At 43.9% G+C, this 18709-nt stretch overlaps 1 protein-coding gene across 7 annotated transcripts in view; it reads right to left on the reverse strand.

The window, feature by feature from the left end:
- Positions 1-2451: 2451 nt before the first annotated feature.
- PTPN4 (protein tyrosine phosphatase non-receptor type 4) overlaps positions 2452-18709 on the reverse strand; it is a 272694-nt gene continuing 256436 nt past the window's right edge. For all 7 annotated transcript variants that reach the window (XM_033945428.1, XM_033945424.1, XM_033945426.1 and 4 more), the window contains 2 exons: positions 6093-6228; positions 2452-4641 (listed from right to left, as the gene is read on the reverse strand). In XM_033945428.1, coding sequence (XP_033801319.1) covers positions 6133-6228 — 96 coding nt within the window. In that variant the 3' untranslated portion in view covers positions 2452-4641; positions 6093-6132. The remainder of the gene's footprint in view (positions 4642-6092; positions 6229-18709) is intronic.

Below are 18709 nucleotides of genomic sequence, written 5' to 3' on the forward strand. Positions count from 1 at the left end.
GAATGGAACAGGTATATGTAAATTTCTCGTTTATTCTTTCCAAAAATACTAGGATTAAGAAACATGTACTGTATATACTCAAATATAAACCTGGATTTTTTTGGCCCAAAAATGGAGGTCTCGTTTTATATTTGAGCCAATACACCCCCTTCCAAAATTATTGCAGGCCGCCGCCAGGCTCTGCACCCTGCCGCCCTCCATTCTAGCCTCATACCTCTACTGCCGATTGTCGGTGGAGGTGCAGCGGGCAGGATCGAGTTTTCCAAGTTCCTGCCCCGCTGTTAACTGGCTGCTGTGAGTGTATTCGGTTGCTGAGAAGCACAAGCAGACGCGTGATTTGGTGCTGCTGCTCAGTGCTGAGCGGCTTCTTTAATGGTTCCTGCGAATTCGCAGGAGCCATTAACCTTTTCCTATCGTGTGTCCTGGATGACGGGACATTCCAAAAATGTTGTTGCCATCATATGTCCCATAGCATGGGACATACAGTACACGACAGGAGCACAAAATATTTGAATTTACAGGCTTATGACTTATTTACATTATGTTTACAATAGCCGTAAATGATAACGGTGAATAATACAAAACTTTGCTAAAATAATTACGATTGGAACCAGCGTAACGTAAAATTTATTACGATAGGAAAAGGTTAAGGAAGCCGCTCAGCACTGAGCAGCAGCGCCAAATCGTGCGTCTGCTCATGCTTCTCAGCCGCCGAAGACACTCAAGGCAGACAGTAAACACCAGGGCAGGAACTTGGAAAGTTTGCTCCTGCCCGCTGCACCTCCACCGGCGATCGTCAGTAGAGGTATGAGCCTAGGACAGGGAGGAAGGCAAGATGCAGAGCCAGGGAGGGAGGGTGCAGAGTCTGATGGGGGAGGGAGGGATGGAAGGGGCTGGGTGCAATGCCTGACAGGGGAGGGAGGGAAGGGTGCTGGGTGCAGAGCCTGGCAGAGCAGAGCACTTGAATATTAAGCCGCCCTACTTATATTTGAGTCAACCATTTTTCCTCCTTTTTGGGGGGAGAAAGGGGGTCTCAACTTGTATTCGGATTGACTTATATTCGAGTATATACAGTAATCAAGCTACTAAGGGGGTGAGGGCTACAGAAATCAAGCAAATAAGCAGTTCTTCCCTGAAATCCAATTTGCAAATGAGAAATCTTACAGGTGAATTACAGTGATAAAGAAGAGTAGTATCAGCCTATGATAAGCTCTCCCAGTAATAAAGCAAATTGTCCCTCAGACATTAGCAATTGAATGCTTGATGTGTGTGTTAGGGATTGCTTTTAAGACCTGATCCTGCACTTGGTATAAACTGCAGCTAAAAATGAGAGTGACAAGAACTGTACAGCTTTATTTTGCTTTCAACCAAGCTGGGAAACAAAGCTCTATGTTTATGGTCTAATTAAGCAAAATTTATATCTGAACTCTGTCCTGATTACATAGCAGCTTGGAAATATTTGCTCTGACACCTCCCAATGATCATTTCCAGACAGATAGATGACTTGTCATATTTTATGAGTCGATATTCTTGAATAGCTCCTAAGCATTGCAGAGCAGTCGCTCAAGGACAGGTAACTATAACAGAAATAAAAAGCTTTCAACTAAGGCTCAAATACCCATCTCAGTCAGGGCCAGATTTAGGTATAAAATAAGACTAGCTACAGCTTATGGCCTCATTATTATGCATTCTTGTATGAAATGTAGCAATATCTGAAACATACTCTTTCACAGAATCGTAAACTATTAAACCTAAAATGTACTTCCTACTTAATCCTCTTAAATAATACAGCTTAGGGGCCACAATACACACAAATCCAATCCTGACGTTAGCATTTCAAGATTGGCAGACAATATGGAGATTAAATTCAGATTTGTTCAAGGAACTTCCAGCAACAGTGCCTGATGCGTTTCGCCAAATAAGGCTACCTCAAGGGCATATAACTAGCTGGGATAAGGAACAGTTTCCACCAACATTAAAAATCAGCTGGTATAAAAGAACAGTAACCACAGATCCAGGATACTTGTTGGAGTAAGCTGTTCTTTTACATCAACTGGATTTTAATGTTGGTGGAAGCTGTTCCTTATCCCAGCTAGTTATATGCCCCTGAGGAGGCCTTGTTTGGCAAAATGTATCGGGCACTATTGCTGGGAGTACCTTGAATAAATCTGAATTTAAATCTCCATATTATTTGCAAATCTTCTTTTGTTCCAAGTTGGATTCTTTGGTGGACAGTTTTCCTTGCTGTTTCCTTACATTAGCATTTCAAGGACATCACCGAGATAACTATGTTATCACTAGAGCCAAGAACAAACATCCAAATTGGTGTATAATTGCTTTCCAGCTATTACAAAAATCTTCATCTGTATACCACAGCCACACTAGTTACATACAGTTTGACAGGGAATGTTCACACAATACTTCAATATTTTTCAGACTAAGCATATTATAATTTATCTTTAATCGTACAAAATTATATTTCCTTTAACTCTTTACTTTAAAAATATTTAAAAAATTACATAGATTGCTCATTTGGCATCTTTCTAAGTATTCACTTTCCTAAAATTGGATCTAGTTGATAATTCACTGTAATTTCTTTTAAACTGTCTAGTCAGAGGGCCACCTCTAAGAAGGTTCTACACATTTGCCCAATTGAAAATTTATTTATTTAATGATTTCACATTTGGTTTTTATATGCAGCATTGAATGTGCTATTTAATTCTAGGTAGCCTAAAAAGTAAAACACAAGAAAACAAACGAAAAAAAAATAAAAAAACTAACAACACCTTAGGGCAGTGATTTTGGAGGGTTTAGCTGGATTTTTTTCTTGTTTAGGCTTTAGACTTGAGCTATAGCGTAGGCAAAAATTAGGATTTTGCAAGACATTCAAATAGGTGAAAGTGCGCAAAGCACATACTTATTGACAAGCAAGCTAGGGGCTTATCTCACAATAGTATTTCTTCCAGCAAAACCCCATAACAGAAACATTAAGTATACACTACCCTAACAAATGCAAAATATAGTATCTCAGATGGACAAAAACGCCATATACTGACATGCTACTTAAATAAGAAACAATGCAGACAATCTGGAACATCTTTGCAGATATACAGGTCATTGAAACAAAATGAGTAGGTCATTTAGAGATAAAAACAAACTCTCTGATGTGTAGTGCTTTATTCTTTTCTAACGAAATGTAGAAGTGGTTTATATTAACATGGCTTGAAATCACCCAGCGGGGCATCTTTATGCTGACTGAAGAGATGAGACCATGTATCAGTACAAACTGAACTGTTAGCAAGGACACATGGAAAGTTTAACTGTGTTGCAGTTTAGAGTCTATATACTATGTTAAATATACAGATGGACAAGTGGAGAATAGTGACATTACAAAGTGTTAAAAATCCCCCCCTCCCATTAATCCACTGTACCAACAATACAAAGACAGGAGCAATGATGGCAGTTACTTTATGCTGTCCATGGGTGGCATGCAGACATGTTAGAAAAAAAAAAGAAGGGAAGTCAGTCTTGGCTTTTAAAGTATTCTGGGACTTTCTCAATATGGAAAACTGAAAGAAGAGTTGTAAATTAAAAGACTGACTAGCCTGCTCTTTAACACATACATGGTGCCAGCTTGCCACCTCAACAAAGGTACACATTTAGTACAATCAAATGATCAAATGAGCAGTGAATTTTCACACAGTGCCCTTTCAAAAGTCCTGTCTCAAGGCACTTGTGAAGAAAATGTGGTGAAGAACACATTCATTGCATCTGGTTACCCTAAGTCACATGACCTGGAGTAAGCATCCACATACAGGCATCCTGGTTGCATTACATCTTCTGCAAAGCATTAGATTTCTCATTGATCTTTGTTTTCCCTTGTATTCACAGGTACCCATGCATTTTCTAATGTGACAAACTGACGTTTTTTTCTAAAATTTTGCCCTTTATTTCCATTTCCTTTTATCCACCTGTTTCAGTATTTAACTTGCATTTCATCGGTTCCAAGAATAAATGCAATGAGAATCTGGATTCTGAACAAAACTTCAAACTAGATGGAATTATGGGAATCCTATTTAAAGTTTAAGCAGCTGGTCATTGATTGAGAAAGAGAAAACAACCTAAATGTTAACAGTTCCAAATACATACTGCAAACAGCCTTCCGTTCACTATTTTTGTTATTTCCTTTCACGAATCAGGATGTCTAAAGTATACTGCAGTCATTTCAAGCCTTGTTTGTATCTGAATGTACAACTAGTTCTTTTAAGAAGGGACTGTATGGCACTCCAACATTTCATAAATTAAAAGTCCTTTGTTTTGTTTTTCTTCCCCAAAGCTAAACATGAATGTAATTTTGCAGTGAATGAGATGCAGATTTTTTTTCTTTAAAGAGACAGTTTTGTTTCAACATAAAGTGCAACAGTGCTGAAATATTCCAAGTCTTTTCTCAATGCTTGGCTGTTCTCCGTTACTACCTCCAGTGAGCAGGATTAACGCTGCCAATTACCCAGTCGCAGGATGAGTCTTCTGTTTATATCATGACCCTTTCATTTGCTACTTATTTGAAGACATCTTTAACGGTTTAACTAATCCTTCCTCATAGACCTTTAAGATAGCTTCACAAACAAATCTGTACTGACTCTGAAAGAAAAAGAGACGTTATTGAGAATGAATGGAAAGTACAGGTCATCAAATTGGACCAATTCGTTTGCAACTGATTTTTAACTGTACAGCATTACAAGAGCCAGGGTGCCTATAAAAGAGACATTAGTATTACCTAATGAGATTTACTAAGTCCTCTGCTGGAAGTACAAGTTTGGTTATTTTGATAATGTAAAGACTCAAAAGGATTAAAACTGGGAAAAATGAAGGTATTGCGAAGAAAAGCAGCAAAGTTCCTACAAGATAATCCAACATCTAAACCAGGGGTGTCCAACCTTTTGGCTTCCCTGGGCCGCATTGGCCAAAAAAAAATTTCTGGGGCTGCGCTAACGCTGCAGCAAGACAGAGGAGGGAGCCGGCAAGACGGTAAACACCCAGGGGCAACAGAGGAAAACACTGCATCGCCCTCGACCAGGGCCGCACATAATACTTCACGGGGCCGCAGGTTGGACACCCCTGTTGGTACAGCTTGAAAAAACTTGAAAATTCTACAAAGAGAAGCAAAAGACTTGGTGGTGTGCTAACAATAGGCCGGTGTTAGCACCTAATACTAAGGGTTCCTTTTACTAAGCTGCGCTAGCGGTTTTAGTGCACCCTACATTGCCATGTTGCAATGCTGCGCACGCTAGATGCTAATGCCTCCATTGGGCAGGCGTTAGTTTTTGGCGCGTAGTGTGGGGTTAGAGCGCGCTAAAAACGCTAGCGTACCTCAGTAAAAGGAGCCCTAAGTGGCTCTCAACTCTCATTTTACCTGCTACAATCAATACAGTACAAATAGCATAAGGAGAAATGGAGACAAACATGCATAAAACTCTACCCCATTGCAAAACAATGGATTACGGTGAATTGTAACCGATTAGGAAAACACACTAGCAAGTGGGTAAAATGTCCTCTTGTTTCTGCTCAGCTGCTAAGTCAATTGCTCTGTACAATGGATGAATAAGAAAATGTTTTTGCTTGAAAGTAGCAGAAGAAAACTGTCCAATCAGAGCCCGTTTCAGCTGGGCTATGATATGAGTTGTAATGCAGAACTATCCGGAGAGGGATTTTCCCCCTATGCTATTTATTTCAGCTGAAGGTCATATGTCTTTTTGAACCCTCCATTTATGGGCACCGTATCTAGTAAGTATGCAATGATTCATTCAGACAAGGGAAGAGCCTTCAGGAAAATAATGTGTACAATGGGTCTACCTTTTCCTTGAAAAGCATTCTAGTTTTGCTGGTATGCAGCACAGCTCTTGGCATATTTGGCTGATGACCTATTTACAACGTTTGCTTCTATAAAGATGCCATCCATATTTTGTTCATTTCTTTTTTTTCCTGTATCTGTAGCATATCTTTACTATTAAACTATTAAAAAGAGGCATTCCCAACATTCTGTGTCGATAGCATTACACTATAATGCTTCTAGTACAGCATGTAATACTTACAGGAGTTTGTATCATCATAGCCCTCTGATCTCTCATCGTTCTAACGATGTCCAGTGGATAAACAGGCTGATTGCATTCTATGAGACACATAGCAGTTTCCATTGTGATCAGAACCCCAGTCCGTCCAATTCCAGCACTGAAAGATACAAAGTTGTGAGACTAACATTGCCTTCTATAGGGAGAAAAGGGGAGAGTGAATCATGGCTACCATGCTGATATATTTTGGTTTTAATAATGAGGCTTTTTTAAAGGTTTTAAGATTGTTTTTAAGTCACGGTCATTATTTTGTTTCAGTGATTTTACACATTTCTTAATATGGCTGTTATATATGGTTTGAAAGAGCAAGTCATGATCTCCATTCTGGTATATTTTGTTTTTAAAAACAAGACTTTTATAATTATTTATTTTTGTTTTAAGTTCAGCAGAGGGAGGGAGAGAGGTGTATTTTGGAATATAGGTGTATTTTGAAATCTGCCTAAAGTTAGGCGGGCTATAAGTTTTTAAAATAATAAATTTAAAAATCTATAAAAAATTATTAGGAAGACTTTGAAAAGCCATCACTTATTCCTGGAAAAGGTATAAAAACTAGGGCGGCAGAAAGATAAAAAATTTTAATTGCAATTAATCGTGCTGTGTTATCGATTAATCGTGATTAATATGTAAGATTTTTTTTTAAAGAAAATATCCACAAAAATTCCTGAAATCAAGTATAAACTACTAACTAGAGAATGACACGGTGAAAAAATTGGTCCCCGTCACCGCCCCGTCCCCGTCTCACCATCCCCGTCACCGCCCCGTCCCCGTCTCACCATCCCCGTCACCGCCCCGTCCCCGTCTCACCATCCTCTTCACCGCCCCGTCACCGCCACTGCCACCCCATTCACCGCCCCGTCACCGCCACTGCAATCCCATTCACTTTTCTTTATTTACGTATAAAGGAAACATTCTTTAAAACTTTAAAACTTAGTTAAATATTAGTTAATAACTATACAAAAACAAACACGACATGTACTTTTAATGCTTACAATGTTAGCCTACATGGTAAGTAGACGCGGCCGCTGTACCTAATCGCGGCAAATCGTGTACCTAATCGTGTACCAAATCGTGTACCTAATCGCGGTCACTATGCTAATCGTGATTAGCATAGTGACCGCGGCTACGGCTGCAAGTCTCCCCTCCCCCCAGCGATCACGGCAGGAGGGCACCCAACCCCTCCTGTAGACACCCCCCAACGGCCCTCCCGACAATCGCAGCAGAAGGGTACCTAACCCCTCCTGCCGGTCCTCCCAATGGCCTCCCCTAAGATCGCCAGCAGGAGGGTACCCAACCCCTCCTGCTGGACCCCCCCCCAACAAACCCTCCCACCCCGGAACCCCCTTAGTCTTACTTTCCAAGTTGGACCGGACGGCTCCTCACACGTATGGCCAGCAGGCTTGCCTCCGTCCAAATGAGGCGGGCCCGCCCATACCCTGCCCAACCCACAGGATCCTAGGGCCTGATTGGTCTAGGCACCTAAAGCCACTCCCGCTATAGGAGGGGCCTTAGGTGCTTGGGCCAATCAGGCCCTAGGATCCTGTGGGTTAGGCAGGGGAGGGGAGGGGCGGGCCCGCCTCATTTGGACGGAGGCAGGCCTGCTGGCCAGACGAGCGAGGAACTGTCTGGTCCAACTTGGAAAGTAAGACTAAGGGGGTTCCGGGGTGGGAGGGTTCGTTGGGGGGGGGTCCAGCAGGAGGGGTTGGGTACCCTCCTGCCGGCGATCTTAGGGGAGGCCATTGGGAGGACCGGCAGGAGGGGTTGGGTACCCTTCTGCTGCGATTGGCAGGAAGGGTTGATCTGACAAATGAGGAGCACGGTGAAACACAGGTAAATAGCGGTTCCTAGAAGGGGGTACATTGGCCCGCGGGGACAAACCTGTTCACCGTTTCCGTGGTCGGTGAATGGCCTTGTCCCCGTCACCGCAGCGACTGCTAGTTTTCTTCCCCGTTTTCGGCGGTGACCCGCGGCTTAAATGCGGTGGCCGCGGGTAAACCGTCACCGTGTCATTCTCTACTACTAACTACTACTATTAATAATAATAATTTTATTCTTATATATTTATCTGTAGTTTCCTCTCTATCTTTCACCTACTACCTAACTCCCATTTCCTTTTTCCGTACTCACCTTCTCAGACCTCACCAGCCTCAGCCCCATCCTGGTCTCTCTTTTCTCTAGCTTCCAGGCCAGTGCCTTCCCTCTACTCATCCTTCATATCCAGTATCTCTTTCCTTCCCTCTGTGCATACAGTTTCCCCCTCTCATCTTCAATCCTCTCACTGGATCTCTCTCTTTCTTCCACACCCCTTCTCCAAGTTCAGCACATCTCTCCTTCCTTGCTCCCCCAATGCAGCACTTCTCTCCCACCTTGCTTGCCATCCTTCCTCCCCCCTCCCATGCATTATCTCTCTTCCTCCTTGCTCCCTCCCTACCCCACCAATGTAGCAACTCTCTCCCCTCTTACCTAATCTGACATGCCTGTGCTGGACCTGTCACTTCTCCGAGTCTGAAATAAGATGTGGTGTCAACATCAGCGTGTCTGTGCGGCTGGTGGCTCTGTCTGACCCAGAAACAGGAAGTCACATCAGAGCTTGATATAACTTCCTGGTCTGGATCAGGCAGCACGCACACGCTGACACTGACACCGCAGCCTCTTTCCAGAGCCAGAGAAACAGCAGATCTGGCGCAGGAGTGGCAGATTAGGTAATTGCATTAATCGTGATTAATTTTTTAAATCTTCATTAAAGATTTATAGTGTCAATTATGTTACTAACGTGCTAAATCTGCAGCTCTAATAAAAAAACTTTGGGGATCTGAGAAGTACTTGTGACCCAGAAAGGCCACTACTGTAAACAACATGCTGTATTAAATGGATCTTAGCTTAACTCTTCTTGGCTTATCTTATGTTCTAAACATGTTTCCTGAAATAATATATGCATTTTTTCTATATCCACAGGGAGGCAGCATTGGCTAACATGTAAACTAGTGCCCTAGAAAGCAGGCATTGATTGAAAAACCTCAATAGAAAAAACAGAAGGCATTCACCAAAAGCATCTTTACACTGTTTGAAAATGGTGCAATCCAGACACAGAAATGACTACTGCCAGTTGTTTGGACATTTTCTCTAAAGTAGCTACATTCTTCTCGACTATACCAAGTTTTTGAATGAAGAAACTGCTAATTAATTTGGGAGTGTCTTTTATTATTCACAAGTAAGGCAAAGTTGCTTACCTGTAACAGGTGTTCTCCGTAGATAGCAGGGGAATGCAGCCACACTTGAAGGTGACGTCCTCTGACTGAGCCTGATTGCTGGTGCTCTCCCCTAACTAACTGTAAGCTTTGAGCTTACTGGGCATGTGCAAGGGGACCCTACTCCTAGAGCCCCTCCCCCTGTCAGTTTTGTCCCTAGCAATAAAAAAATGTAGTAGTTGAGGGGACGGCGGGCAATTTGTGGCTGCATTCCCCTGCTGTCTACAGAGAACACCTGTTGCAGGTAAGCAACTTTTTTTTCTCCAGAGATTAGCAGGGGATATGCAGGCACATTTGAAGGTGAGTCCCAAGCTGAAGTTATTGAATGGGTGGAGGTTAGTTCTTATAGTGCAAATAAATTGCATGGAACTGATTGTCCAAAGCAAACATCTTGTGATATTCCTTGGTCTAAACCAGGGGTGTCCAATGTCGGTCCTCGAGGGCCGCAGTCCAGTCGGGTTTTCTGGATTTCCCCAATGAATATGCATGAGATCTATTTGCATGCACTGCTTTCAATGCATATTCATTGAGGAAATCCTGAAAACCCGACTGGATTGCGGCCCTCGAGGACCGACATTGGACACCCCTGGTCTAAACAATAATGCTTTGTAAAAGTATGTATGGAAGACCAAGTTGCAGCCTTACATATATCATGAATAGAGATTGATTTTAAGTTTGCTATGGTGAAAGCCTTAGCTCCCATAGAAACAAGAGACTGAGCATGATCTTGCTCATAACAGAACTTGATGTAGTGAACAATCCAGGAGAATATAGCTCTTTTTGTCACTGGCTGTCCTTGAGTAGCAGAATTGAAAGAAACAAAAAGTTGATTGGATTTCTGTAACTGAGAAATTGATTTGAGGTAAAAAAAAGTAATGCTCTTCTGTAGTCCAAGGTATGCAGGACTTGTTCTGCTGGAGAGGAGTGCGGAGGTGGAAAAAACGAGGGTAAAGTTATAGTCTGATTCAAATGAAAGTCCGTAACAACTTTGGGAAGAAATTTGGGATATGTTCTTAACTGAACTCTGTTAGGAAAGACCTGGAGATAAGAATAATAAATGACAAGAGCTTGGAGTTCCCCAATTCTCCTGGCCGATGTCAGTGCTGAGAGAAAGGCTGTTTTCCATGTAAGGAATGAGAGAGAAGCAGATCACAATGGTTCAAATGGAGCCTTCATCAACTGAACCAAGACTATATTGAAATCCCATGATGAGGGAGATTCTTGTAGAGAAGGTATGAGATTAGTGAGGCCTCTCTTGAAACTAAAGGATGTTGAGAAATTGGTTTATTGTCCACCAAAGTATGATAAGATGCGATTGCTGCTAAATGAATCCTTACAGAGTTTGATTTTTGTTCTGAATCTGTCAAGTGAAGCAGGTATGTTAAAATGTAGTCCAGAAGGCAATGGAGGGGTCTTGCTCCTGAGTACATGCCAAATGGTAAACTGTTTCCATTTTGATTGGTAAGATTTTCGAGCAGAAGGATGACATGCTACAAGAGAGAGGAAGTTGAATTAGGAGCTTTCAATTTCCAAGCCATCAGGCTGAGACTGAACAGATTGGGGTGGAGTAGTTGACTGTTCTGCTGAGATAGGAGGGAAGGATGGACTCCCAGTGGGATTGGAGGAACATCGAGAAGGTCCAGTAAGAGTGGATACCAGATTTGCCTGGGCCAACGAGGCACTATGAGTATGACATGTGCTTTGTCTCTGAGAATTTTCTGAAGTACTCTGGAAATTAAATGAAACAGTGGGAAAGCATAGAGAAGATTACTCCCCTCATGAGTGGAGAAAGCATCTCTTGCCATGGCATGAGGAGCTGGATGGAATGAACCAAATTGACTGCATTTGGCATTGTCTTGAGAAGCAAAAAGATCCACTTGAGGGGTTTCCCATTGTTGGAATATTTGTTGTAGGATGACAGGATTGAGAGCCCACTCGTGAGGATTGAGTTTCCTGCTGAGGGAATCTGCAAGGATATTGTGTTCTCCTGGAATATAAATTGCTTGGAGGTGTATGTGAAGGAATAGAGCATAGTTCCATATACGGTAAGCATCTTTGCAAAGGGGAAGGGAACCTGAACCCCCTTGTTCCGTTTACATAGAACATTGTTACTTGATTGTCTGTCTGTATGAGGACACGGTTGTTGAACAACCAAGGCCAGAAAGCTTGAAGAGCCTAGTAAACTGCTCACAGTTCCAAGTGGTTGATATGAAAGGCTTTCTCTTCTTGAGACTACTGATCTAAGTGTGTAGATGATCTAGGTGAGCACCCCAATCTTGCTTTGAAGCATATATTATAGTCAGCCGAGGAGGTGGAAGATGGAACAGACAGCCCTCCTGTAAGGTGCTGGAGTGAATCCACCAGAAGAAACACGAACTTTTGGAGGGAGAGAAATCACCCATGCAAGTGAATGAGAGTGCTGATTCCTATATAGCTTGAGATGCCATTGTAGGGTTCGCATTTGGAGTCTCACATTGGGGATGAGGGCAATCGAGGTTGCCATGTGACCTAATAGTCATAGAATAGTGCAAGCCGGCAGAGCAGAAGATTGCCTTATATGATCCGCTAGACTTCTGATAGTCAGATGTCTGTCTCAAGGAAGATAGGCTCTTGCAGAGATTGTGTCTAAGCGTGCTCCTATGAATATGAGGGAATGCATAGGAGTTAGCGGGGACTTTTGGGACCCCAGAGTCTGTAATGTTTGAACAGTGATCTGGATGGTTAGTAATAAATGTTCCTTGGATTGTGCTACCAGAAGTCAATCATCCAGATAGGGGAACACCATATGATGCTGTCTGCGCAGGTGGGCAGCAACCATCGCTAGGAACTTTGTGAAAACTCATGGGGCCGATGTGACAGGCCAAAGGTAAGAACCCTGTACTGGAAATGCCTGTTGAGAAATTTGAAGCAAAGGAAGTGCCAGTGGGATGTATATATATGCATCTTTGAGGTCTAGGGCGGCTAATCAATCATGAGACAGTAATGGGAGAATTGCTGGAAGAGAAATCATCAGGAACTTTTCTTTCTTAGGGCAGGCATTGGACGGAGTTGCGAACTGGTGGAGATCTTGTGTCTTCTTCAGAATTATAAAGAAGTTGGAGTAAAAGCCACTGTTTACTTGGTGATGCAAAACTTTCTCGATGGTATTGTTTTGTAAAAGAAGGGATAGTTCCAGTGCAAGCTGCGGAATATGTTGATGGCAGGGGTGGTTGGGATGGAAAGACATGAGTCAAGAAGTTGAGTCCCTTGTGAGACTATGCTGAGGATCCATTGGTCTGTCGTGATTTCCTGTGAAGCTGAAAAAAATGGGTTAGACGCCCTCTCACTGGCAAATGGTCAAATCTAGGATTAGGTTTAAGAAGAAGATGTAATTGAGTAGCCGAGGATTGCTTACTGTCCCTTGGACACTGTTTTGGCGTGTAAGGAGAAGATTGGGGCCTTTGAAGATTAGGCCTGTTGTAAGGGAATTGTTGATGAAGATAATACTGTTGAAAAACTTCTTGATGATATGCTCTACGATAAGAAAAGGTAGAGAAAGGCCTACGAAACTGCTGAAGTTGATCAGAAGAGTGTGTTCAGAGTTCTCTACTAACTGAAGCGTCTTCTTTAAGCTGGGAAACTGTTGCTTGCACCTTTTCCCCCAAAATACTGTCACCCACACAAGAAGCATCTGCTAGTCTGTCATGGAGGTACTCCCTGAGATTCAATGCTCTAAGCCATGCTGAGTGCCTAGCAGCTATTGCCACTGCTGCCGTTTTAGATGTCATATCATAGGCAGTGTTCTCCCCAGGGCCTTTTAGCCGGGCGCTCCGCCCGGCTAATTTAGATGACCGCCTGGCGAATCCTGCTGCCACCGCCGATGCTCCTTCCTGGGCTGATTCGCCGCCAAAAATTTTGTTTGACGCCTGCCTTTTTTTTTTTTTTTTTGCCAGCATGCTTTTTCTTGCTTTGGGCCTTCCTCGTTGCCGGGTCCTGCCTACTTTCTGTTTCCGCAAAGGCAGGACCCGGCAGCGAGGAAAGCCCAAAGCAAGTAAAAGCAGCAAGTTGTAAGCTTCCCTCCGGGGCTCTAACGTGTGCGTGCCAGCTTCCCTTCTCTTCCCCCCGAAACTGGAAGTTACATCCCGTGGGGGGAGAGAAGAGAAGGGAAGCCGGCATGCACATGATAGAGCCCCAGAGGGAAGCTGCAGGGTCCTGCCTTCGTGGAAACAGAAAGTAGACAGGACCTGGCAATGAGGAAGGCCCGAAGCAAGTAAAAGCAGCAAGTTGTAAGCTTCCCTCCGTCGCTAACCTATGGAAGATAGGTCAGCGATGGAGGGAAGCTTACAACTTGCCTAGCATCTCTGCCGACGGGTGTGTGATCTGGGAGGGATGGGAAGAGAAATACTGCTGCTGCACTGAATAGGGGAGGGAAGGGGGAAGAGAAATATTCTGCTGCTGCACCCATTTTGGAGGGAAGGGAAGAGAAATGTTGCTGCTGCTGCACCCAATTTTTTGGGAGGGAGGGGGAAGAGAAAAGCTGGTGCACCCAATGGGGAGGGGGGGAAGAGAAAAGCTGCTGCTGTACCCAATTGGAGGGGAGGGGAAGAGAAGTGCTGCTGCACCCAATTGGGAAGGGGGAAGAGACGTGCTGCTGCAGCAGCACCCAATTGGGGAGAGGGGAGAAGGAAGACCAGGGAAGGGAGAGGAGAGGCAAGAGACGCCAAGACCATGGGAGGGAGGGAAGGGAAAGGAGCTACCAGATCATGGAGGGGGGGGAGAGATGTCAGTGCATATGGGGAGAGGGGAGGAGGGAGATGCCAGGGCATGGGGGGAGAGAAGGGAAGGAGATAGAGATGCCAGACCATGGGGTGGAGTGGGAAGAAAGGAAGGAAAGGAGAAGAGAGAGATGCCAGAGCATAGGGGAGGGGGTGAAGCTGAAATGAATCATGTACAAAGGAGAGAAAGGGCACAGGATATACAGTTTATTGAAGGGACATAGAAAGAGGGAAGATGCCATATGGAACAGAGAAAGGGCGGACATTGGATGGAAAGGGCAGAGAGGGTGGACAGTGGATGCAAGGGGCAGAGAGAGGGTGGACAGTAGACGGAAGTGGTAGAGAGAGAGAGAGAGGGCAGAGGCTGGGTGGAAGGGGCAAAGAGAGAACAAATGTTGCATGGAAGGGAGCGAGAACAAATGCTGAATAGAAAGAAGAGAGCGAAGAGAAGATGATTAAAGCAGAAACGACAAAAGGTAGAAAACAAAATTTTTGTTGCTTTACGTAGCATCAAGTAGTATTGTAACTGTATTGATTAAAGTTTATAAATAGGAAATTGAAATAAGGCAGGTTTTTTGGGGACTAAACCCCTTTCCTCAGGTCAGGACAGGATACCATAACAGCAGGGGTGCCCAAATGGTCGATTGCGATTGACCAGTAGATCGCAAAGGCAATGTGAGTCAATTGCGCTGCCTTTGCAATCTTTTTCTGCCTGCCTCCCCGAGCCAGGCCAGGCGCGTCTAAGTGCCGGACTCAAAAGACTTCACCTCCGACGTCAATTCTGACGTCAGAGAGGAAGTTCTGGGCCAGCCAATCGCTGCCTGGCTGGCCTGGAACTTCCTCTCCAATGTTAGAATTGACATCAGAGGTGAAGTCTTGTGAGTCCGGCGCTTGTATATGCCTGGCCTAGCTCAGGGAAGCAACAGGGAGAAATCATCATGGTGGCTTAGGGGGGTAGGGAAAGAAACGGGGAAGTGGAGAAATCGGCGCAATGGCTTGGGGGGGCAGGGGGAGAGAGAAAGAAAGACAGACAGGGGGAGAGAGAAAGAAAGACAGACAGGGGGAGAGAGAGAAAGAAAGGCAGAAATAAAGAGGGGGCGGGGGGAGAAAAGACAGGCAGTCAGGGGGGAGAGAGACAGAAAGAAAAGGGAAATGGCAGAAAGAAAGAAATATTGGATTTACAGTCAGAAGAAGTAAGTGCAACCAGCGACTCATGAAATCAACAGACAAAAAGGTAGGAAAAATTATTTTATTTTCAATTTAGTGATCAAAATGTGTCCATTTTGAGAATTTATATCTGCTGTCTATATTTTGCACTATGGCCCCCTTTTACTAAACCGCAATAGCGGTTTTTAGTGCAGGGAGCGCAGGGAGCCTATGAGTATCGAGAGCAGCGCAGGGCATTCAGCGCATCTCCCTGCGCTAAAACACGCTATTGCGGGAGGGGGTATATTTGTCTATTTTTGTATAGTTGTTGCTGAGGTGACATTCCATAAAGTCATCTGCCTTGACCTCTTTGAAAACCCGCGGAATATAAATGATAATTAACATTTTCTCTGCGTACAGTGTGCTTTGTGTTTTTTTAAATTTTATTGTTGGTAGATCATTTTGACTTGGCCATTTTAAAAGTAGCTCGCAAGCCCAAAAAGTGTGGGCACTCCTGCTGTAGAGCCATTTTTTTATGACTGGATGAGCTATATTTATCTTTTTTTTTTTTTAGTTTAAATTCATGCAGAAATAAATAGCTAGATTGAACCTAATGACTTCATTAACGCCTTTCCCTTTTTTAAACCTCTATACCATTTGAAAGAGGGCAAATATCTAATTATTTCCTTCTAGCATTGGATGCTTCTTAAATTTAGTAAAAATATTCTGGCACAAGTATCAAACCTTAAAAAGGAAGTCATATTGAGCATTGGAAAATAATAATAATTAACTAATAAAAATAGTACACATTTAAGGCTTCTTTTATTAAGTTGTGATAGTGGTTTTAGCGTGCGCTTAGCATGCGCAGAATTACCATGGGCGCTAGATGCTAATGCCAGCATTGAGCTGGCGTTAGTTTTCCCGCATAGCGTGGGAGTTTGCGCATGCTAAAAATGTTAGCGCACCTTAGTAAAAGAGGGGGTTAATTTTACCCACCACCAAATTTCCCCATCCCGCCCCACCCGGCTACTTTTTCATGCCAACCGGCTGGAAAAAATTTCTGGGGAGAACACTGCATAGGCATCATAATTTGTTTTTATTAAATGGTAAGTAGATTCTTGCAATGCCACATGGAGGTTTGGAAGCACCTCTGGAGTAGCAGTATCAAGCTGCTGAAGAACAGAATGCTGAAAATGCAGAATTTGCAGCTGATGAGCTATAATCTTGGAGGACAGCATAGAACCTTGATAGACCTTGCATCCTTTAGAATCAATGAGGCGATAATCCCTCCCTGGCAGAGTAACAGAGGGAGACTCTATTGTCTTGGCCTTTTTGATAGCAGACTACGAGACCATTGAATAGTGTGGGAGTTGCTGCAAGTCATGACCAGGTGCTTTCTCTACCTTGTACTTTAATTCTAAGCATTTAGAGGCTGTAGAAACTGATAAGGGCTTCTGCCAATTAGAAAGCTGTAAATCTTGCAATATCTGATGTACTTGGAATGCTATGAGCTCTTTCAATGGAGACTTCACAGGACTGGAAGATAGATTGGAAATCCTTAGTACCTGAGGGGGTTGCATCCTGAGTAAGACTCAAGAGATTAGATACTTTTGCAAAAATTTTGGATAGGAAAATTCCTCAGTTGGAGGCGGCTGCAGTATGGGCTGCGCTGGTTGGTTAGTACTGGAAATGGGAGCATCCTCCTGATCTGCCCAGTCCTGAATAGAGATAGTATCCTGCACTGGAGAGGAACAGATAGGAAAGTAGGGACCCCAATTTAAATCCTGTGGAACTTCCAATGAAGAGGGCAAAGGAATTTCCTCTGGAGAGTTCAGGTCCTCACACTAAGGGCACTGCTAGGACACTAACAGAGGCATAGAAGGAGCAAGAGAAGAAGGTTGGAGTAAAACTGCACTATCATGCATAAACTTCTGAAGCAAGAAAAAAATCTGAAACTGTCTGAGAGGAACATAAAGCAGTGGGAGGAGGATCTGACTGAACACCTGAGAAAGAGAGCCATTTAGGAGGAACTGGGTCCTGACCAGGAAGTGGTGGAGAGGCTGCTTGCTTAGCCTTAGACTGAACTTTAACATTTTTTAAGGTACCTGTATGTCCAGAAGAAAGTTGTTGAGTGAGCCTTCGCTGGAGCCTCAAAACTTACAGTAGCCACTTCCAATTCTGTAATAGAGCTCCGGGTCAAGGTTGCCGCTGGTAGAGAAGGGGTGTTGCATTTGTCCAGCATCGGGAGCTTCTTTTTATGGCCTACCAACTTTTTCTCCACTAAGGGCTTTGGTGGCAAATTGCTTCCCTCCCTTTGTGGTACCGAGACAGAGCCCTGGGGGGAGGGAGCAAGGAGCAAATCTTCCTGTCTGGCGGTTTTCTTCGAGGTTCCAGCACGAAGAGGAGCTGAGGGAGAAATGTCGTTCATCATGGTGACTGAGGAAAAAAAGACAGCATCTTTGCGGTCCTAAAGCCCTCATCTAAACCGCCGCTGGCGAGGAGAAAAAAGGTACTTAACTGTTCTTTGGTACTTAGTTGTTTTTCCCCTTTCTTTTTTTTTTTTTTTTTTTTTTAAGAATTAAAGAAAGGTTTTTTTCTCATATTCTTTCCTGTTCTTCTTTTTTTCACTCTAACTAGGATAAAGCTGTTTTTGTCTACTAAGAACATAAGCAGTGCCTCTGCCGGGTCAGACCATAGGTCCATCCCGCCCAGCAGTCCGCTCCCGCGGCGGCCCGAACAGGTCACGGCCTGTCTGAGTCACCAGAAGGGGCCCCCTTGCCACCTTGGTTTCCCATTGAGTCCTATCTTCCCATCGAAGTCCTAACCCTCCGATCTTGCACATGCACGACCTGGTTGGATTTCTATACTTATTACCTGGTTAGCTTTCTATACCTGTGTTACATCCCAGAACCTCTCTCAGTATCCCACGATCCCCCTATCCCTCAGGAATACGTCCAATCCCTGTTTGAATCCTTGTACCGTACTCTGCCTGATCACTTCCTCCGGTAGCGCATTCCAAGTGTCCACGACCCTTTGGGTGAAAAAAAACTTCCTTGCATTTGTTCTGAACCTATCTCCCTTCAGTTTCTCTGAATGCCCCCTCGTGCCTGTTGACCCCTTCAGCCTGAAGAATCTGTCCCTATCCACCTTCTCTATGCCCCTCATGATCTTGAAGGTCTCTATCATATCTCCCCTGAGCCTCCTTTTTTCCAGAGAGAAGAGCCCCAGCCTATCCAACCTCTCGGCGTATGGGCAGTGTTCCAGCCCTCTTACAGTTTCGTTGCTCTCCTTTGAACTCTCTCAAGTACCGCCATGTCCTTCTTGAGGTACGGCGACCAATATTGAACGCAGTATTCCAGATGTGGACGCACCATCGCTCGATACAATGGCATGATGACTTCCCGCGTCCTGGTTGTTATGCCCCTCTTTATGATGC

The sequence above is a fragment of the Geotrypetes seraphini genome, chromosome 5 (assembly GCF_902459505.1).
Source record: "Geotrypetes seraphini chromosome 5, aGeoSer1.1, whole genome shotgun sequence".
Lineage (NCBI taxonomy): Eukaryota > Metazoa > Chordata > Amphibia > Gymnophiona > Dermophiidae > Geotrypetes > Geotrypetes seraphini.